Below are 26,966 nucleotides of genomic sequence, written 5' to 3'. Positions count from 1 at the left end.
TTAAATTCACTTACCCTGTTAAAAGTGCAATAGAAATGCCTAGGTTTTCCCAGATGTTTTGGTCATAAAAATGAATGAGCTAAGTTATTTTAAACTAAACTAATGTAAAGTGAATGAGGATAAAACAGCTTAGAACACCATGGAATGGTCAGGGTTAGAGGCAGCCAGTTTTGCTGGAAGGGCATATTAGGTAAACGCTATCCTGGGGCTGTGCCAGCTGGTGAACAGGTACTCAGCCTCAGGCACAAGAAGCTAGAATGCCTCTCATGTCTGAGATTCTATGCTGTTCTCCTGAAAAGTACTTTGTTTGTCAGTCTTTCAGCTGAAAAATATGACTAACATTTCATCAAGAAACTAACTCTCTAAACAGCACATTGCCAAGGTTATAACACTAGATGATCTACGTCTCAAAACGATCTACAGATCTTCATCAGTTTCTTCATTACTTTCTCATTGAAGAGACTGGAGCTTTACTGTGCCACAGAGCGTGATGATTAATCTTGATGGTTAACTCCAGAACTACTCCCCCCCCTTGCCTGGGGGACAGATCTCTGCACACACCAGTGGATGATTATGTTGATTAGGTTAATTAATATTAGAAGACCCATTCACTGTGGGTGGCACCATTCCCTGGGCTGGAATCCTGGATCGTATAGGAAGCAGAAAGTAGGCTGTGTAAGCACAGTTACTGCTCTCTGTTTCTTGACTCTGCATCTGATGTGATCAGATGCTTCAATCTCTGTGACTTACCCATCACAAAAAACTGCAATTTTGAGCCGGGCGGTGGTGGCGCACACCTTTAATCCCAGCACTCAGGAGGCAGAGGCAGGTGGATCTCTGTGAGTTCAAGGCCAGCCTAGTCTAGAAGAGCTAGTGCCAGGACAGGCTCCAAAGCTACAGAGAAACCCTGTCTCGAAAAATAAAAAAAAAAAAAAGAAAGAAAGACACTGCAATTTTGAATGATGAACCAGAACAAGCTTTTTCCCCCCATTAAGATACGTCTACCAGAATATTTTTATCACAGCAATAGAGATGGTGACTAAGATCTCCAAGCTATCTTTGAATTCCTGAATTCAAAGGACCTTCTTACTTCTGCCTCCTAAATAGCTAGAATAAAAAGACAGTATGCCCAGTCTGACCTTGACATCTCAACAGCATGCAGACATGGGTCTCTCTGTCTGAGATCATGACTAAGAATGGCTAGCGGAGAGCCTTGTATTTTACAACCTGAACAAGTCTTCCAGACACAGTCCTAGGGAATCACTCTGAAAAATTCTACCAGGAGTGCACAACTTTCTAAGGTTACAACATAACATTTTTACCTACGAAGTTCTCTTTAAAGAACCACAAAACTGTAATAACTATGTGAACACGTGCCAAATACTCCTTGGGGCTATGTGAAAAGGAGAAAATATACAGCTCTAAGGTCTAAGGTCACACTATTGTTTCCTTCATGGAACGATACAGAATGGAGTACCAGAGAGGCTAGAAGGTCCTTCCAGAGCTACAGAGCTTAATCACACCAAGTAGAGGGGGATGTGAAGTCACACCTGGTTGAAGACAATCCCTAAATGTTTTACTTGTTAGTGTGTGATTCTTCAAGTGATTTGCACTACATGTTTCTGATTCCATGTGAACTCTCCCTCTCTCTAAATGGTTCATGGATAAACAGAAATCCACAGATAATAACGGGAATATTAAACCTTTAAGGTAAAAAAATCATTTAAGGGAAAATATTATTTAAAAGTAGTGCATCAGGGTTCTGGACAGTCACAGAATGTTTTCTTGAATGTAGCAACCTCAACTGTATCCCAAAGCATGTGTTACTTTCTTGTTTGCTGGTCCTAAAAACACAAAGGAAGACTTTTGGTGATGATATCAGGAGAAAGAGAGGAAGGAAAACATAGTAAGAATACACTGAAAAGGAAGCTTGCTAATGCTGCCCTAAATTGAAAAGTCTCAGAAGTAAACACAAATGTTATTAGGAAAACAATGATCAATCATACCCCCTGCCACTTCAAAAATGATTTTGAAAAAAACTCCTAGTCACTGTTTGTTTGACAACAAAACAAAACCTGACTCTAGATGTAAACACTAACGAAAATATTTCCTTGTTCATGATTTTTTTTTAATATCCTGGGCCTCCTAAAACTTTACATAAACACCTAAATGACTAAGCATTTCCCACCCTCTGGGCACCACACTGAAAGTAGAAAGGTAGGAAAAAGAATAAAAGATAAATAAAGCCTACACCAAAGAAGATGACCCTAAGCCGATGATTGACAAAGATATGACACACCTTGGGTTTTCTTGATGTGGGATTCCCCTTTGTATGCTGTGAATACTATTGGTTAATCAATAAAGAAAACTGGCTAGGCCTGATAGGGCAAAAGAATAGAGGTAGGTAGGATAAACTAAACTAAATGCTGGGAAAAAGAAGGGAGGCGTCAGAGAGAGGCCATGTAGCCTCGCTGGAGCCAGGCAGAACTTTAGCCAGTAAGCCACAGCCACATGGTGATACACAGATTAATAGAAATAGGTTAAATTAATATGTAAGAGTTAGCCAATAAGAAGCCAGAGCTAATGGATCAAGTAGTGATTTAATTAATACAGTTTCTGTGTGATTATTTAGGGTCTAAGTGGCCAGTAACCAACAAGTGCCCTCCTCCAACATTTTCTCAACCATAACTAAGGGTAACAATAAAGCAATGAACATGATGATGACAGAGAGAAGAAGAAGAAGAAGAAGAAGAAGAAGAAGAAGAAGAAGAAGAAGAAGAAGAAGAAGAAGAAGAAGAAGAAGAGAAAGAAGAAAGACCTAAGAGTGAGAGAGTGAGGAACATTCAAGAAAACAAGTTTAAGGCTCTATATATCTCTCCATATAGGAGGTGTGCACAGAGGCTAAATCACAAGGGCTTTGTGAAGCACATCTAACCTTTATTTGGTAGGAAACATAAAGTGTGTGAAGTCCTGAACTAAGGAAATAAGTTCTTAAAGCTGTCTCTGTGTATCTTAGGAAATATGCCTACAGAGTCTGACTTGCAAACCCGGCCTCTTTAATTTTAGATATCATGCATTACCTTTGTGATTAGTGATAAGTAATCACACATGATTATTTGCTTAATGCCTTTCTCTCTCATTGGACTAAGCTTCCAGGAAGCAAAACTCTCTTGTTGATTACTTTATTACTTTGTTATTCTCTAGGACTTTCTGAAGAATCTGCTGTAGAGTACACACAGAACAAAAGTTCACAAAATAAATGGTGGGGTATGCAAAGAAACAGACGCGAAGGATGAGGCACCAGGAATATAAAGCAGATACCGGCTCATTTGCAGGCTTTTCAGACAAGGCAGGTGAGAGGCTGCACTTTGAATAGCCTGTTCAGCAAGGGCTTGGTGGGAGTAAGATACGGGCTGGAGCTGTTCATACAGCAGTCACCAATATTTAAAAAACTGAATGAAATCACTCAGAGAACATACAGATTATAAGAAGACCATAAAAAATAGGTACTCCTGAAGAGATAGAAGAAGGGCATACAGAAATGGGAAGAGCATCCGTATGGATGTGGGGAAAGGACATTATACCAAAAACTCCAGAGAGGCAGAGGAAGATGAAATTTAGAGATGTAAATGTGGGCTTGACACATAGGTGGTCACTAGCAAGGATAACTGCAGAATTGTCAAGGACATACTAAGTAAGTGGATGGGAGGAGAAAGGGCAGCTAGCAGTGGATGGAATGAGAGTGAACAGGAATGGGCAAACAGAGGAAGACTACAGAAAAATCCTCGAGAATGGTGGCTGAGACCTACCAGACCTGGGAAAGCTAAGGGGATAAAAGCTAATATCCTTGTCACTGTTTTTACAGCAATGTTAAGGAAACCGCTCCCTCCTGTCTTTTCCCACTCACAATAGGACTAACTACTTTCTATTGCCAAGTTACTATAAACTCTGACTTCGATAAGGAAAATCTACTGCAGACTCTGGTCATACTATCTGCAAGTGTACTTCAGAAAGAACTGCCTTTGTTCTGTTTACTTTTACGAAAGGGTTTGATGTATCCTGGGCGGCAGATACTTCTGTCTCTACCTCCCAAATGTTAGGATAATAGGCATGAACCATGGCGCCTGGCTGAGAATTGCTTTTAATTATTTTCTTTGACTTTTTAAATTTTCTTTATGTTCCATTTAGTCTTTGCTGCATGTGCGTGCATGTGTGGTGTACATGTTCACGCATTTGTGTCCACATGTGTGTAGGTGATTGTGTGTACAGAGAAAAATTTGACTTTGGGTGTCTTCTTCCTCCATCACTCTCTACTTTGGTGCTGAGACAGGTTTGCTGCAACCCCTGAATACATAGTATAGTTAGACCCGCTTGCTTTAGGGGATCCCCTGACTCTGCCTCTCTAAATGAGGGATTATATGTGAGTGCATAAAATGGTGTTGAGGATCTGAATCTCACACTTACAGGGCAAGCACTTATACTAAAAAACCTTCCCAATCCCAAGAGCTGCTTTTAAAAAATGTAAAATAAACTAAAGGACTGGGTGTGTAGCAGAGCGTGCAGACGGCGTGATGGAACAATTGAAGGGAACAAGTGATGCTCGGAAATGCTGTAAGGTCTCGTGGATGGCTGTCCCTTTTGCATTGTTTGCCCAAGCTCTCTGTCGTTGCCTGTAAAACTTGAGAGTGGGCAGAGTTCAAGGACAGAGGACAAGAGAAAAGTCTGTCTTCATTTTAGTCACGTCAAATTGTCAGGAATTTTTTTTTTCTTCACATTGATTAGTAGGACAACAGTTCAGGTAATCACTGTTGAGATCAAGAATGTGAACTGGCCTTGTTAGAGGCTGACACCTGGGTCTTATCAAGTCTCATGGGAAGCAATTCTTTCGAGATAAGCCTCTCCCCCAACACTTAAAAGGGAGGAAGATTTCTTAACTTTGGCAGTTTCCCTGAATCGAGGGGCTCAGGCAAGGTTCAGGGGTATCACTAGAACCCAAATACTTTTGAGGAACAAACAAAACTTTTCTCTTGTAGAAATGACTATCAGAGTTGCAACTTAAGAAAAAAATTAGAACCTAAGGGACCAAAAAGGCCATGCTGGGTTCAGAGTGGCACAGAGACAGTGTTATGGAGGCCAATACTTCTGAGCTACAATCCTATGATAACCTTAATCTGCACAGCAGGCAGGCTACGGGCATTGGTACCATCTGCCCCTAGGTAACATTTGTTCCTTAGACTTGCTGAGCACTGTACATGAGAACACAGGACGAGCAGTGAGTTGTTCCTTGATCCCCCACATGGTGGTGTCAGTATTACTATCTCACTCTGCCCATGAGGAGACCTAGGCTCCTGGGTAAGCAGTTGAGCTGGAAGGGGTATGTAGGCTTTTGCTCAAAAGCTCAGCTATCTTTTCCCAGCTGCCATTGCACTTTCCTTGCACCAGGCTTTCCAATTGGATAATAAGTGTCCCGTCTACGGGGTGAGAGTCCCAGCAACGGAACCATGGAAGCCTTGGTGCACCGCTCCTCTCTCTAGTAATGCTGCTCATTATGACTGCCACTTGCCTCGCCCTCTACAAAATACTCTAAAGCCAAGGTGTGAGTGTTCTGAACAGGTGAACTGGGAACAGAAGCATGGGGTAGATCCTGGGATTACAGAAAACTTTTCTATCATTTATTTTTTTTTTCTTTCCTAAGGCACGCAACAGCAGCTACAGCCCTGCGTGCAACAGCAACAATATGCTTGAAGTCGCTCCAGCGTTTCACACAATGGAAAGAACTAATCTCTCAGCACCCCCTCTGCCCCTAGATCCTTAGCCCTGATTATGAAAATCTGGGCCAACACCATCCAGCCACATTCACAGCAGTCTCATATTAATGAGACGTCTCTCTGGATGCACTTCCACGAAGGGGCCGCGCGAGTGGTTTGATATGCCCCCACAATAAGTCACCAAGGGGTTGCTAATCATTAATGGAACGCTCTGGGGGGAAATCAATTCAGGGCCTCATTTGGACCCCCACCTGCAGCCACATGCCTAGGAGACTGAACTGTTGCTTTCTTAAGAAGGTGAAAATTTTACAAAATACGTGTTCACACCGAGGTAAACACATCCTTATGGTAGAGAGAGAGATGTTTGGACGGTTCCTGAAACACATACTTTAGGACAGAGTAGGGAGACTTGTAGGCTTGGGCCGGTGGTGAGGACCACAGAATTCTCCTTTAGGAAGCTCAGAGCTGAATGTTTCCCTTTCTCAACCTCTCATACCAGTTTCCTGGCTGGCTTTAGACAACTGCAGTCACCATACTGAACCATTTCCCCACAACATCCAGTCAGAAAGAGGCAAGAATGAAACCAGAAAGCAGTCTCCATGTTCCCCAAGGCTATTTAACACAGGATCTGCCATCTTCAACAGCCCTTCTGCCAAACTGCAACCAAACTTCTCAAGGCATTTTAAGCTTGTTAAAGGAGCCATGTTAGCTCCTCATACAAAGTTTTTGCATCGTTGGGAATCTCTGCTCCAGTTTCCCTCCTCCCATTCCAGTTCCTGCCACTCAGAATGCCTGCCAAGGGTCAGCTCCTTCTCAGGAGCTGCTCAAGACCACACCTACAGGGTATTTAAGACCTGGTCGCTTGACCTGACACATTATTTCTCTCCTGCCTTTCTGGAGTGACCCAGGAGTTGCTTTGTTCTGTTTACTAAATCTAGTCTTATTAAATTGGCTTGATTTGGCTTATTGCATCAGTGGAGGAACCCAATAACCAAGGATCTAAAACTTATCATATATGTATAGTTGATCTTTCCTATTCCTAGCTTCCAGAAAATAAAATGTGGTTAACTCCATAACTTTGCCAAAGAAAAACAACCTGCCATTTCTTCCTTTGATCCCTAAAAAATATGGCACGAGGTTTATAGATAATTCTAACTATTCAGGAATAATGTACATCGGTTATATGAAAATTCTATGCCATGCAAGCTATAGAAGAGACCTAGTCATCAATGGATTTTGATATCTGTAGGTGTCATGGTACCAATACCTCTGAGAGAATAAGACATGACTGTATTACCTATCAGCCTTGTACTTCCAACCTAGCCTTGCTTACAGGCTGAATTTCAGAGTTTTTTATATTATCTTCAATTACTTTCTCTAGGAAGTTGGACTCATTATTCCTATTCAGTTATCTGCACCTTTCATCCAAAAAATAGACTTCTGAGATACCCCCACACTCACATTGGCTGTCTTAATGCCGCTTGTCTACCACACTACAAGCTCTAGCCGGCTAGACGTGTTTGCATTGTTTTCACTAATCCATAGTTAGTTCAGTTTTTCACATGATTTAAAATATTTTATTAAATTTATACTTATTTGATTTTGGCAGGCAATGAATGTTTGTTACCATATTTACTATTCAAGCCCTAGTTCAATGTTTTTCAGAAATGTTTTTAAATATTTTATTAAATTTATACTTATTTGATTTTTATTGCTTATGAATATTTTGATATTTATAAAATGTGCCGGGTTCAAGGCATTGAGTGAGTGCATGGAGAAAACATGCAGTGAAGCTACATCACGATTTTAACCCATTAATGCCGTACCCACTTTTATCTACGGCTGACACAAACAGCACAGGTTTGTAACAATCCTACTTCTGAGCACGAGAAAGTCATTTCTGGTTTTGACAAGCCTTTCTTCCTCCCGGTGTGACTCAGCTTTGTAGTTCATTGACCTATTCCATACTTTGAACTGAAAGACCATGGAGTGGCTTCTAATCAAAGTATTTCTAATCACCTCCTGTCCATCTGTTATCAACTGACATTTTGCCCAGCGTCAAATCATAGAAGCCAGACTGTACCTATTTTGACTGGGAGGAAGTGAATCAGTGTTTCCCAGGGATGATCCCCATATCTATACAAACAAAATAATGGGCACAGCAGGTTGTACTTATAAAAACTTGCACGCACATACATGTATACACTCATATAATAAATAGAACCAAAGAAAAGGAGGGTATCAATTTGAGAGTTTGGGGTACAAGAGGAGTTCAGGAAGGGTATCTGGTAGGAGCAGGGGGCGGGGAATGAAGGGTATATGAAGAAATTTGATTTCAATTAAAAACATAAAAAATTAATAATTTTTGAAAATAGTAAAAAAATAGAGATTGAGTTTTATAATTTAAATTCTCCATCAATAAGAAGATTTTTAACCAATTCAATGTTAAGCATAGATTGTCCACTTAAATGGAAGAAAAGTTGAGTAAATGGAAAAAAAGAAAGAATAGGTGAAAACAGAATGGAATAAACACATCCATACATGTGGAATAACTGAAAATAAAATACCATAATCCTCCCAACTCTGTGCTCAGGTAGTCTTTTACAATGTTTCTTAGCCTCATCTCAGAGGCTGATGTCTTTTTGACATATGGCGTGGTAAGTGTACACCTCAAGACAGCGTCCCTGCTTCCCTATTAAATTATATAATCACATTCTGGCCTTGTTCACCATGAACTTACAAACTCCATCTTTACCTAGGAGCTGGTGTTCATAAGAAATGGGATGCACAGAATAAGCTTTATAATCAATAGAAGAGGTGAAATGTCACCAGTTGATATCGTTGTTCCAGTTATTCAGGCCATTTTATCTCCGCAGTGACAGAGTGGGGTGGAAACATAGGTACAGTGTTCATAGTCACCCTTCAAATGTATCAAGAATGCCACCAGACTTCTCTGTGTACTTTCAGGGACCACATACAGCGGCTGTGCTCCTGCCTAGCAAACTTACCTTCTGGTTGTCAATAACACTGCTAAAGGAAGGAGAACCCTCTGAAGAGATTGATTTCAAAGCCAGTATTCCTATCTCTCCCACTCTTGGCAAAGAGCCCAAGACCGTATCACAGGCTTGAGTTACAGGAAATCAAACCCACGCCTGGCATGCTGCCGAGAAAGGAGTAACCTCTCAGGTTCAGCACCATCAACAATGACCAGAATCCTGCAGAAGTGCTCCAGACTCAATGCCAATGACTTCCTGAATCCCATGGAGGCAGTCTCTCCATCCCTGGCATTGTCAGGCAAGACTCTAGAGAGGAGGTGCTGCATGCAATACCTTTGGCAAGGAGTACTTGGGCAGCTTTATCTGGGCAAAGGCTTCTCTTCGATAGGACACATAGTAGCTGGCTCTTCCACCTATTGTTACCTGGATCGTGGGGGAAACAAAAAAAAAAAAATCAGATGATGCCACAAGTTGGAAAATACTGTCCTGTGCATAAGCAACTGTAATACGTTCAAAGTTACCTTTTCAACTATGTCTGTGCTAGTTTTGAGTCTCTGATGCCTTGAGTATTTTTACATCATAGGGTTGAGACAATAAATGCATAGTTATAATAATAACTCCCATCTTCCAAAATCTCTAATAAGAACATAGGTTAATGTGGTATTTGGCCACTGTGCTTTGCAGATACAACACACCTAATGCATATATTCAACAGAAAACTAAAACTCCAAGCATTGTTTCATTCACGATCTATTTGTCCAGTATGTTATTTTTATTAATTTATTAATAGATTACAACCACAGCACCAGGATCACAAGCATTTTTCAGAATCTAAATGATTAGCACAGCTCAGAGCACCATTATTGTGGAATTTAATTTCACTTCTTCCTTGGTCACACTTTTCCATTTATATTCATGAATCCATGCCTTGAACAGATGCTTATTGATCCTTCCCATGTGCAAGCTGATTAAAGGCAGGAGGAAAAGTGCAGGCATGGAATTCATAAACCTCTGCTAGTTCAGAGGTAGGAGGACAGGAATGAGCTTGCCACCTCACTTGGCAAAGGGTAGATACTTCATTAGAGGACACAGTACCACTCCAAGAAATTGTCCCCAGGCCCATTTTTGTGGAAAAGTCATATCAATAGGCCCAGATCTGTAGAGGGCTGCTCTTGGTCCAATTATCCTAACTCCAGGGAAATTAATATTCACAGAGGAAGACAACATGGCCTGTTCAGAGAAAATAGCAGGAGGACAATAGTGACCAGACTGCTGCAGAGGCAATTACGGCTGGCACATGCTCCCTTCTCAGCAAAGCCCAAGTCCATGCTGGAGACCAGCCAGTCCCCTCACTCCTTCCCAAAGCTGGCAGCCATCCCCAGCAACTGCTGGGAGCAGTGGGGTGGAACGTCTCTATCGAAAGCCCCCATCAGTCCTCACTCAGACATGACCTCTCCCATGGCTCCCTTCCTCTTCTTCACAGATAGAAGACCCCAAAGTGCATTCCCCATGCTGCCAGGTAGAGTGGGTGTTAGAGTCAGCAAAAGGCAGAACCTGAGAAAAAGCCTGATTCAAGGTTCAGGCTCTAAATGATGATGACAGATCTGTCTTCTCCTTCATGTTTAGGGCTAGCCTATTATTCTAATTTCTAATGAGATTTGTTTTTCTTTTTTAATTCTAGAACTTTTATTTTGCTAAAATACTTGTTATGAATCTACATTGCTTTGTATTGGCTTAGAAGTGGGTGTTGACGTGATGAGATTGATGATCTGTGGGAAACTCCTTCTTTATAAAATAATCGTTAAGTTCATAGGATCAGATTAAGATGTAACTCTTGGGCCTAGACCCATAGACACCCTTAGACCTTTCAAGACCCTATGCATTCGTTTCTTTAATTTGGTTCTATTTTAATTATAAAATCAACACATATAAGCATACCTGCTAATCAAAAAACATAGATCAATACTTTTGAGTTTTAGTATGCTTCAGAATCACCTGGATAGCTTATTAAAACTTAGACTGCTGGGCCCCATATCTGATTCAATCGAGTTTGGCTGAAGTCAACAAATTGTCTTTTCTAATAAGTTTCTTAGAGCTATTGCCATCGGGGAGCCACACTTTGAACATGAGAGAACTAGATCTTTAACAGAAATTTGCATACACCTCTATATGCCTCAACTGAACTTCTTGACTGCTATTATTCATAGTGGTGATAATTTTTAATTGATATGAAATTCCTATAATTAAACCTCTTTAAAATACCCAGTTTAATACCACCTAATTCATTCACAGCATTATCCAGTTTTCACCTCTATTTTGTCCTAAAGTATTTTGTCACCATCCAAAGGAGATTGCATATATAGGGTAACATTTAATCACTTAAATACATGCTGTGCTTAAAATATAGTTCTCTACAGAACCTCACCGAATGTGTCCTTTAGCATAGATTGCCTCACACACAAGCTCACACAAGCTGGAACATTCATGCTTCAGTAATAAGTACAGATTACGGTATATATGGACCGTGGAATTCTTCAACACATGAGAGGGCACAGGAAGACCATTAGCCCAAGGGTTCCCCAAGTACTTACACTACCATAGGATCACAGAATTGCACACAGCTATTAAGATGCCTCCCTCCACTTTACCTGACTGTGTACCTCTTGGCTCAGACCCAAGTTCAGAACTCAAGAGCTCATGGAAAAGTCTTAGATGCCACCAGTTTACTGTGGCCCTGTCTATCAGCTTCTGAACTTTACCTCTTCCTTTTCTGTGGGGCTTTGGGCATTTACTCTTGAGGCATGCATATTCCTCTAAGTGTCCCTTTCATGTCTTTCAGCATGGTTGTGGTCTTCTTCCTTCCTCAACAACACAAGCGCTACAGGTTTACTGTTTGCATTTCTTCTAAATTGTATACTGAAGGTTAATGCCCAATGCAATAACCATAAGAGGTAGGGTCTTTTAGAAGGCAATGTGGTGTGGGACAAGGGTCTGTATTCTGTCAATTATATTTTTAAAAAAACGCTGATTGGCCAGTAGCCAGGCTGGAAGTATAGGTACGACAACCAGACAGGAAGTAGAGGTGGGTCAAAGAAAACAGGAGAATTCTAGGAAAAGGATTCTGCATTCTGCAGTCCTGACCTAACCACAGAAGAAGCAAGATATGACTACCTCACTGAATAAGGTCCTGAGCCACGTGGCTAGCATAGACAAGAATAATGGGCTAATATACGTTATAAGAACTAATAAGAAGCCTGAGAAAATGGGCCAATCAATTTATAACTAATGCAGACCTCTGTGTGATTTCTTTGGGACTTAACGATTGTGGGAACGGAGAAGAACAGAAACCTCAGACAACAGCAATGAAATTCTGAACACTTGACCCAATGAAGTGGACATCAGAGCATTAAAAATATGATTACAGACAACTACCTTTAGCCTCTCTCACCCATCTGTCCCTTCTGCCATGCAAGAGCACAGTAGATAAGACACAAAATCACATGCAGAGAAACGGTCCTCATAGACAATAAACCTAGCCCTGCCTTGCTCTTAGTTTGTCAGCTCTTGGGAACAACGAGAATTATGCTTTTGATGTTTATAAGTCACCCAGTTTAAGATATTTTATCATGACAGCAGAAATAGTCTGATAAATAAATTGCCATGGGAAATGACTTGTTGCTAAAATACAAGAAGGTGCTTTAGAAGAAGAGTGGCAGATGGAGACTGCAGTGGTGCCGAAATGAAGGCTAGGAACAAAGCATATATTGCAACGCACGGAGCTTTAAGGTGAAGGGTCAGGAGAGCTTGGGAGACGTCGTTAGTGTTAGAGATGGGTGGAGTGGTGTGATCAACTTCCTGCGGAAATGTGGACAGAGAATGGGATGCTGATGAGATTTCAGATGAAAACTGAGTAGTGTGTTAGATACTGAAGGACAGGCCACCTTCAAAGAACTGACCTGCTGTGGGTCTGTGTCCTAATATTTGTGGGCGGCAGAATTTCAATGTATGGACTTAGAATGTTTGGTGGGAGAAACATTCAAGCAAAGTTAAGTTTGACAGATCCTTCAAGACAACTTAGAGTAAATTATGAGATGATAAAATTAATTCTGGATAAAGTTTATATTTCAAAGGGAAGTGGTACTTTAGAGATTTGGAAATTTTTCATCTTGCCCATGTAAACAGATAAAAGACAGGTTTGGGTGAAAAAGCCAAAGGAATGATCAAGGAAACATTTTATGAGGACATTAGTATGAACAGAAGGAAGCCAGATGGCATTCATTAAAGGAAGGGAAGAATAGTCCCTGAGGCACTTGAGAGACTTCCAAAGCTCCTAGTGCCATTATACGCCCAGAATATCAGGGTTTTGAGGACAGAATGGTTAGAAGGTCTTGGAACTCACTACCCAGCATCACCTGAGCCTGTTTTCCAGATTTGACCACAGAACTTTCTAGATAACCCTGTTAAGCCTCATGTGTGGCCCAGGTCACATCTCTGGAAAGCCTAAGGAATAAATTTTGAGGGCGTTCCTGGGGCACTAACTTTTCAAACCCACAGAGTTCAAGGGCTACAGAAGTGTAACTGCTTCTACTAAGTTTCAAAGGATGCCTTGAAAAGCTCTAGGTACCAGGGAAGGGATACGGCAGGCATGGGGCTTCATCTGCATCCCTACGAGGACAAGAATGGTACGAGGTGCCAGAGAAGGGATGCAGCAGGCATGGGGCTTCATCTACATCCCTACTAAAACAGGAATGGTACTAGGTGCCAGGGAAGGGATGCTGCAGGCATGGGACTTCATCTGTATCAATACAAGGACAGGAATGGTGCTAGGTACCAGGGAAGGGATACAGCAGGCTAGAGCTTCATCTGCATCCCTATGGGGACGGGAATGTCGGGACTATGGCCAGTATCTAAAGGAAATTCCCAGTCAAGCCATGGAGTTGAGATTCTCTACAAGGCATGGACCACCAGTGTGGAACTACTACATGTCAGAAAGCTACAGTGAGTCTAAGCCAATCCACGAGTGTCACAATGAGGGCTATACCCAGAAAATCTGTAAGAGCTCAACCCCTACCTAAGTCTGCCTAGAAAAACAAGACAAACAAAAATCATTCTCAATCATCAGAATTAAAGTAGTTGGATTTGTTGAGTTTTGGACTTACTTGGAATCTGACAAGATTTCTTTTTTATTTTATTTTTAAAGCAATCTTTTCTCATTTTACATACCAAACCTAATTCCCACTCTTTCCCCTCCTCCCACTCCCCCATCCTTTTGAACATGACAACAAACAAGAATTGGGCAGCGAATACAGGAATGGACTAGTATTGACTAAATGTTTAAATTCTCTCCAAGATTTCACATTGAAATCTGATCAGCAAATGCAACAGAATCAAGAGGTGGGGCCTTTCAGGACATGACTAAGTAACAGGGGCTCTTCCCTCATGGAGGTATGAAACATCGTAGTATCTCCTTCCTTTGCTGCTCATTCTGCCTGATGAGGACAAAGTTGAAGGCACCACTTTGAAAGCAAGAGATAAGCCCCCTTCCAGCAACAAATCAGCCAATCAGAGCCTCAAACTTGAAGTCTGAAGTCTCCAGACCAGGGAAAAACAAATCTCTATTGTTTATAAATTATTAAGACTTGGTATTTTCCTGTAGTAGCAGAAATGATTGATACTAACATAGCGATCTCCAGGACAACAATGGATGTATGATAATAACAATGACTCAACTAAAATTTATTCAGCACCCCAACCATGCTCCAGAAGTCCCTTAGCTCCTTTATAAATTATCTAGCTATTCCTCGTGGCAGCACTCCAAAAGGTATAAGATGCCGAATGGCTTGCCCAAGACAAGACAAAACTGAACCTCTGAAAGCTGAGTTCTGAAGCTGTACCTGTTCTCCGCCCAGTGGCTGGGAGAATCTCCCCTCTGTCTTACTCATGGCAATATAATAACACAACACATTTCCTTGGATTCTTACATCTTTTTAACATTATACTTGTTTGTAAAGCTTTGCAATTGGCTTGCGTCTATCTTTCTCTGCATTCCTAGACAGCCTGTTATGACAGTGATGAGACATTTTGAAAACCATGTCTTCCTAGAAGAGGAGCGCTAACATAAACAAGAGCAATATCAGTCACTGGTTAGTCTGTGTTAGGAAATGGAAGATGCCATGTGCATGGTTTGCCGCATTTGATTTCCCATATCCTTCCTTTCCAGGTCAGGAGCCTGACTTGGAGGGGCTCAGCATCACATAGTGTTTCACTGTTGGAGCCAGAAAGTGAGCACTGGCTTTCTTACTCCTGCCTCTGCTCAAACTCTGGCTCAGGAACGAGCAGGAAATGAAAACTAGCAACTGAATGATGGGTGTCTGGGATTAATCTGCGTACCCACAGAGACTGTGGGTCTGGTAGTCTCCACTGTTCCATGACTACAGGTGGACACTCAAAACCTCTCTCCATTCCTGTCCAGTCCCGGATGGCCAATGGCTTATTTCCAGGCAGAATCTTAAGTACCACATCCACAGACCTCCCGAGTGCTAGGGAGACACCCAGCTGATGCACTTGCTGTCTCTCCATTATTATTTGTGTGACTCTCTGGCAACCACACAGGAAGGAATAAAGTTTAGTGACTTTTAATCTATTTTGATGAACTTTTCTCTTCCTTACAAGCAAATTTCCTAGCACTGTAAATCCCAGAGATTATTACTACTCTCCCTTCACTGACACCTTTTATTTTCCATTTGATGAATGTCATCCAATTATTTGCTCTGGGCCCATTCGTCATGCTAAACACAGAATTAGCTGGGTCTTTTCCTTACTAATGACTGGCTCGTTAATCTGATTTTCTGGATTTCCATTATACAGGTTTAATTGGGCTCCTAGCCAGTGAAAATGATTCCTTTGGATAAATGCATTGGTCATTAAATAAATCTGTCCCTTTTGACACTCCCCATTCTTGCTGTGGCCAAGCTTAAAACCTGACGCAGCCTTAATTATTTATGTTGATTCATTCTGTCTCTGAATGACAGTTTTTTCCTAGTGAACAGAGGAAAATCTTCTCATTAAACATGAAATCAAACCCAGCGAGTTACTTCCTGTCCCTCTTCAGGAATTCGGCAATTGAACCTCTTTCTGAGTAGACACGAGTCAACCTGTATAGTCTGGATTTATAAGCAGCATAGGAAATAAGAGAAGGACAGAAGCAAATATTTTTGAGCACCTATGTTATTATGAGGGCTTAACTTTCATATTCGATAATATTCATGATAATAATTGTTATTGTTACTAATTTTAATAATACCACTATTATTAGATATTAGGTGGAGAGATTAATAGCAGATAACATTATTGAACACTTGTATCAAGTACTGTTCATATGTACATACCAACCTTCTATTTTATGTTCAGAAGGAAAACTGACACAAAATAAAGTTATACAAAGTACTCAAAAATAAACAGCAAGAGAATGGTGACCCTGAAATTGAAACCCGATATTTACTGTTTTTAAAGCTAAGGCCAACCCATGCATTGAATGAGGCTCCCAAACCTCTCTGTGGAGAAGGATAGGTCCTGTATCATTCAACTTGCAATCTCACAGACAGGATATCCTCCAACACAGCAGATCTTTCTGTGTGGAGGTCTTGTCAAGTTTCAGTCCCTGAAAATCAATGCTCCATTGTTGACCAGGAGTAAATGGGGCTGCTCTCAGAATGTGTGGATAAGGGGGGACCACAATGGAAATAAAATTGGCTTATACAAGAACTATTGCCTTCATAGAAAATGACATTTAAAAGCTTTTCCAGTTAGGAGACTGATTTGGGTCCAGTACAATTTGAGTAATACTGACCAAGAAAAATGTCTGCACTTATAGGTACATCAGCTGCCCATCACATAACTCAAGCATTGTATCTTCCTCTTTAAAGAAGGGAAAAGGATACTTGAACCCTTATAATGCACAATTACCTTTTGAAAATTCTTTTGCTCATTAATTCAGATTATTTAAAGTACCTCTAACTATTTTTAACCTTTTCCCCCTAAAGAATTCTCTCAAAGAATACTCTTTTTTTTTTCTTTTTGTAAAAGGAACACTCCTCCATGGTTGGTGGGACTGCAAACTGGTAGAGCTGCTTTGGAAATCAATATACTAATTTCTCAGAAAATTAGGAAACAACCTACCTCAAGACTTAGCAATACCACTTTTGGGTATACACCCAAAGGATGCCCAATCATACCATAAGGACATGTGTTCAACTATATTCATAGCAGCATTACTTGTCATAGCCAGAACCTGGAAAGAACCTACATGACCCTCGACTGAAGAATGGATAAAGAAGGCATTGTACATTTACACAATGGAGTATTACACAGCAGAAAAAATAATGGTATCTTGAAATTTGCTGGCAAAGGGGTGGATCTAGAAAGCATCATATTGAGTGAGGTAATCCAGACCCAGAAAGACAAATATAATGTGTATTGACTCATAAGTGGCATAAAGCAAAGAAAAAGCCTACAATTCACAATCCCAGAGAACCTAGACAACAGAGAGGACCCTAAGAGACATACATGGATCTAATCGACATGCAAAGTAGAAAAAGACAGAATCTCTGAGTAAATTCGGAGCGTGGAGATCATGGGAGAGAGTGGAGGGAATGGGGGAAGAAGGGAGGGGAGCAAAGAAAAATATATGTTCAATAAAAACAATAAAAATAAATAAAATAAAAAATAAATTAAAAAAAGAACAAAGAAATAGATTTATGAACACTGGACCCTAAGAGTCAACTTGATGCCTGTACTCCAGCTGCTCAGGAATCTGAGACACGGCAATCACTATTTGGTCTTAGAGTTCAAGTCAACTCTCATGGCAGCTTTTTCATCAAAGATGAAATTCCTTGTAACAGCGTAAACGAATGCAGACAGACTGTAAAAATATATACAGCTTTAATGAAGAAATAGACTTACAGAACCACCATTCTGCCGAGACCAGGAAAGCAGAAGCAACGCTGGGAGCACCTCGCCAAATTTATAGGTAAACATTAGCCAGAGGCAAACACGCCCCCTAAGGGGTGGGACTTATCCCTACAATTCCTCAACTAACTTAAGGCCTTTTCCCAAAGCTGCTTTGCTAAGGCCCCTCCCTACCTCTCTATCTCAATGATGCAGCATGAGGAAGAACACAGCATCCTTTCAGCAAGTCATCTCCTGTCCCAGACTGTCTGGCTCGGAATTTAGTTTTGGTCTAACTGGTGTTTGCTGATTTTATAGCCTAGAGATCCTGTAGTACTGATGTAATACCTAGTTTTTATATCTCTGTGTCTAGAAAGCATGACCGGATTATCTAACACTATATCTTATGCTAAGGCTGGACCTCCTTCAAAACAGATTGGCACATAAAATCTTTTATCGGTATCAAACATAATAGTCCCAAAATAGCTTCACCAAGAATAGATTTGGGATAAAAGCTGATACTGAAGCCAATATTCCTTTTTCTTTCATAATTCTTGTCTGTAGGGATGGAAGGGGATAGAGAGGAGGGGAGTAATGAACTTGCCAGTAAACTCCTTTGTCAAAAACTACTGATGAAGGAACTCCCACCATCACCAGCAAGACAGCCAACTTCACTGCTTATCAGAAACATCAGCAAACCAGTAACCAACTTCATTGCTTACTAGGAATGCCAGCAGGGCAGAGCACAATGATGCGCCAGAAAATCATGGGACAATGACTTTTTGTCTAGGACACAATGGCTGGCACAATTGATAGGTGAAACTCTGACCATGCATGTTTTGTTAGATAGAACAAAAGGACTCAGTTTCCAATTCCATTTGCCTACAAAGGGGGATCCTTTTCCCATTTTTTAAAAGAATGGAGTCCATTAGTTGTTACCCTAGAAATGGATCTGAATCTGGCTGCTCCCCATTGCTGATTTAATAACTTTGAGAAAGTAATTTAGATTTCCTCCCCTGAAAAATAAAGATATAACTACTACTCCTGAAGATACAGCATGGGAATAAATTCATCTTCACGGTGCACACAGAGGGAGCTGCTTGCTGCATATTACTTGTTCAGGAAGAATTGCAGATAAAGATGCCTGTGGCCACAGAACACCTGGGAGGCCTCCTGGAGACTGGCTGGCTGGTACTTATATACAGCCACCTGCTCACACTGGCCAAGGGTGGAGCTCTGAAATTCCTCTCCTTACCCTCAACCAGAATGGCTTTCCAGGGGGACCACAAATAGAGACCACTAGCTTAAATGAGCTAAAGATTGCCATTAATGAAACTAAGTTTGATATTTATGTTTTACTTTCATGACTCAAGAGAAAAGAACCCCCAGGGATACCATTCTGACTCCTGAGATAAACAGAAGCTTGCTGTATCCCTCGCCTGAAAATACTTCAGTTTGTGTGTATGTGTATGATAGGTTGGTGAGAAGGAAGAAATAAATGCAGAAGTAATGACAGAATATGGATTTGAACCAAGGAATCTAATATCTGTGAGTACTTCTGAATAACGAAACAGTATCTGAAAAATACTCATTTTCAGAATTATGGATAAAGATGACAAAGTTTCTCTCCTCTCTCTCTCTCTACCCCTTCCCACATGGAAACTGGAATGAAGGACAGACATGTTAAAGCTTGCTATCAAAACACCTCCTTCCTTCCAATTGTCAAGAAGGCATTGCCCCTTGTACCGTGGACTCAAAATGCTTTTGTAAAACACGGAACAAAGTCTGTGTTAGAAATTCCATTTAAAGGGTCTGGCATGTGCAGTCTTAACATGTTTTGAAAGCTTTCTAGTTAGCTTGATCAACCATGCTCATGTAATCTACTTTCTTTTTATATAATCAGTATTATGAAGTCAATTATTTGAGTAAAACCTCCCCAAAGTAGACGGTAGCCTCTGTTGCTTCACCAGTCTTCCTGAAGTACAGGAAATGAAAGTGAACGGATGAGACAGAAAGTAGCGTGAAGACACTGGCATCTTTTGCCTCATTCCCAACTCAGCCACCAACCTGTAATTTGGGAGTTACTTTTCTACAAGAAAGAAACTAACAATATTTACCCATTCCAGATTCCTGTGAATAAATGAGATAAGATAATAAAATGATTTTTATTCATGTAAAGGACCCTGGAAAGAAAGATTAGGTTGTACCAATCGCAATTGGAAGGAAGAACAGGATAATCCCTCACTGATAAATCCAGGGGAAGAGGTAGATATGCCCGTGCTGACACTGCGAGGTGCTGCATCTGTCTTTCTACACAGAGACCACGCGCCCAAGGACAACACGAGTACGAGGAAGAGAAACAGGCAAGAGATAAGCAGCACCGTCTGACACAAGTATCTGCAGCCACATGGGATGACGTGCAGGTGCGCACGGCAGCAGGGAAATAATTAATTCTACTGATATTTTCAAAGTAGTTTACACATCTTGAAAGGACAAGGAAAACAGGACCATTAATTTTCTAGAGATGAGATTCAGGAGGACCTGGGATTTCCAGGTGGTTTTGAGCCACGTGTGAACTGGAAGGTATAACAATGACCCTTTGCCAGTGTCGCACTTGCATGCCTCATGAGTGAATTTCAGGACAGCAGGGGATGGACTGAAACCATCTGCCAAGTGGTTTCTTAGACAACACTTCTATAAGGGGCCATGTATCTTAAAGAAACGCCAGCTGCTACTTCTAGGACTTTCGCTCTTGCGGGCTCGCCATTAGCTTTCTCTCATGCCAGTCAACATGAGCATCTTTGCTTCACTGGTGTTATACACACTAACTGTTCCCAAGAACAATTTACCTTGCGGAGGAGGCACCATGAAGTTCTTGCCTGTTAATGAGTTGAGTAACCTACAGAAATTGGGCAGTCCCGAAGTTGCAGAGTTCAGATTTAAATGTAGGTTATTAAATCCTGACAAGGTCAATTATACTACATAGTCTTCAATAAGGCTAAATTGTCTACTCTGAAGCCTCGCCAAAGAATGGATAGTTTAGGACAAGTCATCTGGATCCACGCCTAGAATCAACCAATTTCATGGAGGCCTGTCCTGCTCCTCTCCAATTTTCCAACCCATTCATCATTATTTTTCTTCCCAATTTCAGGCTCTTTTTTACTAGTCTTCTTGGAGCACTCACGGGTTGTTGCCATGAACAGCAGGAAGTTGGCCCATTTGCTGAACCACATCGATTGTGAGGATAGATAATGTGTCTCCTGCCAAACTGCACCCATGCCACAGCATCTGGAATCTTTACAGTGCTCCATACTTCTAGATTTTTTTTTTTGGTATTTTCCATTACTCTTTGATAATCTCCTATATTATGATTATAATCTTTCCCCTTCATTGATTTTCCCAAGATGCTCTCTCATATCCCTCCAGTCTCTCTCTCTCTCTCTCTCTCTCTCTCTCTCTCTCTCTCTCTCTCTCTCTTTCTCTCTTTCTCTCTCTCACACACACACACACACACACACACACCATCACCACTGCCACTGAGTCTGATTTTATTACTCTGATTCTCATTTGATCTGAATACAGCCCAGGAGGTTTAATGATATCATCATTTTATAATTAAAAGGCCCAAAGTCCAAACAGGCTACTTTAGGGCACATTCTTGCTTAAAGTGGGGCTCAAAGAAAACCCCAAGGCTTTTTCTACACTTCTAAAATCTGCGTTTCCTTAATTAGAATTAAAAAGAAAAAAATACAGAGGAGACACAATTGCATGGATCATTATACAACTGGACAGCAACTTTACATCAAATAGTCCTTTGCGTGTGTGATAGCAATTCAACATGGAAACTCGGGAGCTGTAAGAACATTCACTTCACGTGGGAAACACAACAGCAGATGACATGGTGTTCATAACCATGCTGAATCCACATATAAATGAAGGCTGCGGCCACACTGACTCTGTCATCATGCTGGAGATGGACACTGGCCCTGGCTTCACTCCATGTTACACGCAACATTTGCAAATAGGAAAGTGCACATTCAGCATGTCTGTGCTCAGACTGGGCCAAGTACTGCCATGACGCAGTACTATCACAGAATCTATCAACCCTTTGGGAAGTCAGAATAATGCATAAAGTGTAACAATAACAATGCAAGAGCATTGACAATGCCGTTCCTGCTACCCCTGGGCAGCAGGAAATCTAGTTCTTGTAATATTCCCACCACAGAGCATCCACGGTAGAGTGAATCTCGTCTAATGTTACTTTCTACAATTAGAATGGATTAATGTTGAATACAGTGGGCACCACACTCATCCAACTGTGTTTTCAGATGGAACAAGAATACGTAAGACAGCAAAATTACAAAACTAGCAGAGGGCTAACCTGAATATACATACTTGCTTGACTCTAAGATGCTGTGGGTATAGCCACCATTCTAAGTCATCCTCCACAGTGTGACACACATAAATGTGTGTCCTCTCTCTTCAGAGAGAGAGAGAGAGAGAGAGAGACAGAGAGACAGAGAGAGAGACAGAGAGACAGAGAGACAGAGAGACAGAGAGAGAGAGAGAATATGCAATATATAAACTGGTGTTATTTACAATCTTACAGGCTTAGAAGAGTTGATTCCTAATAATAAAGGACATTTTGCTTGGTGAATGAGATGATGAAATAAGGCACAGAGATGAGAGAGGCCAGGCAGATAGAACTATTCTAAGTGACAAATGGAGAGATGGGTGAAAGAAAAAGTTGGGGAGATGATAGAGCTTGAAGAGAGAAAAGAAGGAGAAGGATGTGGTCACCAGAAAATCTGGAGAGGTATGGGAAGGGAGATTTAGGGAGGTGGTGAATCACTTGTTGATTTGAAATGAAACAAAGAGCACCTATATGCAGATTGTATTTGGTATGCTGTGTGTATCACACTACTGCGTTGGGAAAATTCATTGTAGCTCATGGTTTCAGAGGGTTTAGTTCTTTATCACTTGGTTCTGTACTTCTGGGCCTATAGGTGGAAAAGAATATGATGATGTCATAAAAATATGACAGAGATGCTTACCTCGTGGTAGTCAAATTGACACAGGGTGGAAGAGATGAAGAGAAGAAGGAAGGAAGGAAGGAAGGAAGGAAGGAAGGGAGGGAGGGAGGGAGGGAGGGAGGGAGGAAGGAAGGAAGGCATGTCCAAGACAAGCAAGGATGCACCTCCTATGACTTCCCTTTCTTCAGCTAGGTCTCCTAAAGTTTTCAGTGTCTCCCAAACAGCACCACCAGCTAGGCCTTAAGTCTTCAACACATGAGGCATCTGAGTGACACCCGATGTCTATAATGTAATGCTGTATGGTACAGGGTATAATCATCCCCTCATTTCTAACCCACAACTGTATTAGTTAGAGTTTCTATTTCTATGATAAAACACCATGACCAAAAGGCATGTTGGGGAGGAAAGGGTTTATTTGACTGACACTTCCACATTACTGTTCATCATCAGAGGAAGTCAGGATAGAAATTCAAACAGGATAGGAAGCTGGAGGCAGAAACTGATGCAGAGATAATGGAAGAGTAATGTTTGCTGGTTTGGTCCTCATAGCCTGATCAGTCTGCTTTCTTATAGAACCCAGGACCACCAGCCCAGGGATGGCCCCACCCACCATGGGCTGGGCCCTACCCCATCAATCACTAATTAAGAATATGTCTGCCGGGCGGTGGTGGCGCACGCCTTTAATCCCAGCACTCGGGAGGCAGAGGCAGGCGGATCTCTGTGAGTTCGAGACCAGCCTGGTCTACAAGTGCTAGTTCCAGGACAGGCTCCAAAACCACAGAGAACCACAGAGAAACCCTGTCTCGAAAAAACAAAAAAAAAAAAAAAAAAAAAAAAAAAACAAGAATATGTCTTACAGAACTGTCTACTACCTAAACTTTTAGAGATATTCACTTATTTGTGATTCCTTCCTACCAGATCACTTTAGCTGTGTCAAGTTGACATAAAACTATCAAGTACAGCATTTTTAAGAAAATGCACTTAATATTCAATTACTTTTAATAAACATGCTGGTTTTTTTTACCTTTTGCAGAGATAGATCCTTTTATAAATTAAGTCCTTTTTCAAGAAACTATCCAAGAGTTATAGTTGGGAAGCAAGGAATTCTTTATTTGTGTCCTGTTGACAATCTATCTTGTCTAGATTCTTGTGAACAGAAGAACAGGCTCAGACCAATGCAAAGCAAGGCCTCAACATTGTTTTTTCTGCGCTGTTTAGCATACTGCTTCCTGGTCTCCGGCCTCCTCAGTGTGGAGGTCTTCAATGCAGTATGTTTAAGTTCTACACCGCCAGTGTCCAATTTGCTCATTCAACAACTCCAGGGAATATTTTTTTAAAACTTTTTGTCTTTTTGTTTTTGAGATTATAATTCTCTCACGTTCTTTCCCTGTTGACTCCTCAAACCCATTCACGCACCTCTCCTTGTTCTCTTTCAAATCCACACATCTTTGTCATTAATAGTTGTTACAAGCACACATGCATATATATGTACATGCATACATATTCTGTAATATAAATTGCTCATTCTTTTTTAATTTTAATTTTTTATCGTTTTTATTACACTACATTTTTCCACTCCCCTCCCTTCTTCCCCCTTTCCTTCTACCCTCTTCCGTCACCCCCATGCTCCCAATTCACTGAGGGGATCTTGTCTATTTCTCCTTCCTATTTAGAACCATGTATGTCTCTCTTAGTGTCCTCTTTGTCGTCTAGTTTCCCTGGGATTGTGGGTTGTAGACTGGTTTTCCCTTTGTTTTATGTCTAAAAGCCACTTATGAGTGAGAACATGATATTGGTCTTTCTGGGTCTGGGTTACCTCCCTCAATATGTGTTTTTCTAGATCCACCTATTTGCCTGCATATTTCGAGATATCATTATTTGTTACCACTGAGTAGTACTCCATTGTGTAAATGTACCACATTTTCTTTATCCATTCTTCAGTTGAGGGGCATCTAGTTTATTTCCAGAATCTGGAATAATATGAATAATGCTACTATGAACATAGTTGAACACATGTCTTTGTGGTATGATTGAGCTTCCTTTGATAATATACCCAAAAGTGATATTGCTGGATCATTCTAATGCTAAAATGTTTTAAAATACTTATCTATGGTGAACATATGCATGACTATTTATATCCTTCCCTAGTTTCTGATACAATTTGCATTAGCCAAAATCATCTACAGGTTGTGTTGGTTTGTCATTTAGAAGGCAGGACCACGCAATTGCTGAGGAAGAAGTCTCTGGGGCCAAAAGGCCTGAATTGATACTCTGTTCCATTGCTTACAAGTAGTTTATGTGATCTTGGGAAACAGTGTAACCTCTCTGTATCTCTTCTACAATAAAACAGGAATTAACCCACAGGGTGTTATAATAATTACATTCATTCATAAAAAGCCTAGCTCATAGTCTCCATTTACTTGGGATTATGTAAAAGTTCAGAATATTCTGTGGTGAAGAAAAGTAGTCAGAATCTAAAACAAAAAGAAAAAGGCTGAGGAGACAAAACTGAATTCCGAGAATTGTAGAGTTTCTAGTGGAGGAATATCATCTACCATTCACTTCACCAGCATGTGTCTCTAACAGTTCAAGGAAAGAAGGGACAACACTTGTACCATTTTCTTCTCACACACGGAACTCCTAAGAAGCTATTTCGTGGTATCATGAAATAATAAACACAATCACTCTTAGAGTTCTTGCTTTTTTTGGTTTGTTTTTGTTTTTAATTTTTTCCTGTCATACATCTGGATGCAAAAGCCAGCCAAGTTGCCAGGAAACCTACAAGTTTATCCCAGAGAACTGAACCGAAGACCTTGGGAGGGCAGGCTCTGCTCTAAATGCTAATTACTTTCTGTGGAAATCCCATACCATGTCATTCCAAAGTGTGTGTGGGTCCTCCAAAAGCATTCTTCACAGACAAGAGTACAAGCATTGACTGCCCATGAGAGGAAGAAGGCTTGAAAGACACATGGATGTGACTAAGTTTACATCCCTGAGGAAAATGCCATCGGCTGCACGAAAATAAGAAACGGGAAAGACACATTAATAGCCTCAGACAATTTTGAAATCTGAAAAGCACAGCTGAAAAATCAAGCCAAAACTTTCTGTTGTTGCTGCTGCTGTTACTGTTTTGAACAAAGGCTTATGCTGTAGCTTCAGATCCAGTACCATGGGGTGGAGTAAAGTTGAAACAGTCCAGAGTGGGAAGAGGAAGGAGGCTGAGGGAGAAGGGTCCAGGTGTGGCTGGTAAACCAGCTTCTCCTCAAAGCCTCCCTCCTCCTCCTCCTGCCCTAGGTTCTGGGACAGGTGGTGTGTCATGGACCTTTGCCCTCCCCAGAGCACTCCTGAGCTAGGACTCTTGCATCCAGCAGGCCTCTGTCTGCAAGCAACTCCTCACCAGAATGGTGGAACTAATCAGACTCATCCTGTAAACATCTTCATCCTGCTGCTTCATAATCAGCTTCTAATGCTCTGTTCGATAGATGTGGGGCCAGCTAGACCCAGCGCTTGAACAGCTGCTTGGGGCGTGGAACTATTCTCTGCGCCATTGATCACAAAGACAAAAATCAATCCTGGCTAAGAAGAAAGAAGTTAAAAATAAATTGCAGGAATTGATTTCTGTTCAGACCTTGTGACTCCCAATTTAGGAAGAGGGGAAGGAAGAGTGTACGTGTGTGGATCCCCCTGTCATGAAATCACTTTCTACATCCCAGGCTCAAGAGCAAACTGGGGAAATTTTATACATATACATAATTCTCTTTTAATGCATGTTCTGTATTATTTATTTTTTGCTTCTTAATAACCATCAGAGGTGAGAATTCATTTAAATCATGAACTCCCATTGGAAGAGAAGTAAAAGAGGGCCAGAGAGATGGCTCACTTAGTGAAGTGCGAGGACCAGGAAAGGACTACAGATAAGGAAAATCTCCACCATCCTAATGAATGCATGGTAATGCACACCTGAAGCCTCAATACCAAGAAGACAGAAACTGCAGCTTCCTGCGGCTCATTCTTCTACTGGTCCAGCTCCATCAATGAGTCTTAGGCTCAATGAGAGACTTTGTCTCCACAAACAGGATTGAAACTGATGGACAAAGATGCTTGACATAAAAATTATCTATCCTCCTCGTACATCTGTGTGTGTGTGTGTACACAAATATTGCATGCACATACCAGAGACAGAGAGAGAAAGAGAGAGAGGGGGAGGGAGGGAGGGAGGGAGG

The 26,966-nt window shown here is 41.1% G+C and overlaps 1 protein-coding gene across 1 annotated transcript in view; it reads right to left on the bottom strand.

The window, feature by feature from the left end:
* Sorcs3 (sortilin related VPS10 domain containing receptor 3) overlaps nt 1-26,966 on the bottom strand; it is a 624,914-nt gene that overhangs the window by 110,927 nt on the left and 487,021 nt on the right. The window contains exon 8 of the mRNA XM_005352452.2: nt 9,098-9,187. Coding sequence (XP_005352509.1) covers nt 9,098-9,187 — 90 coding nt within the window. The remainder of the gene's footprint in view (nt 1-9,097; nt 9,188-26,966) is intronic.

This window comes from Microtus ochrogaster, chromosome 8 (genome assembly GCF_000317375.1).
Source record: "Microtus ochrogaster isolate Prairie Vole_2 chromosome 8, MicOch1.0, whole genome shotgun sequence".
Lineage (NCBI taxonomy): Eukaryota > Metazoa > Chordata > Mammalia > Rodentia > Cricetidae > Microtus > Microtus ochrogaster.
This window is presented reverse-complemented; position numbering and strand designations above follow the sequence as displayed.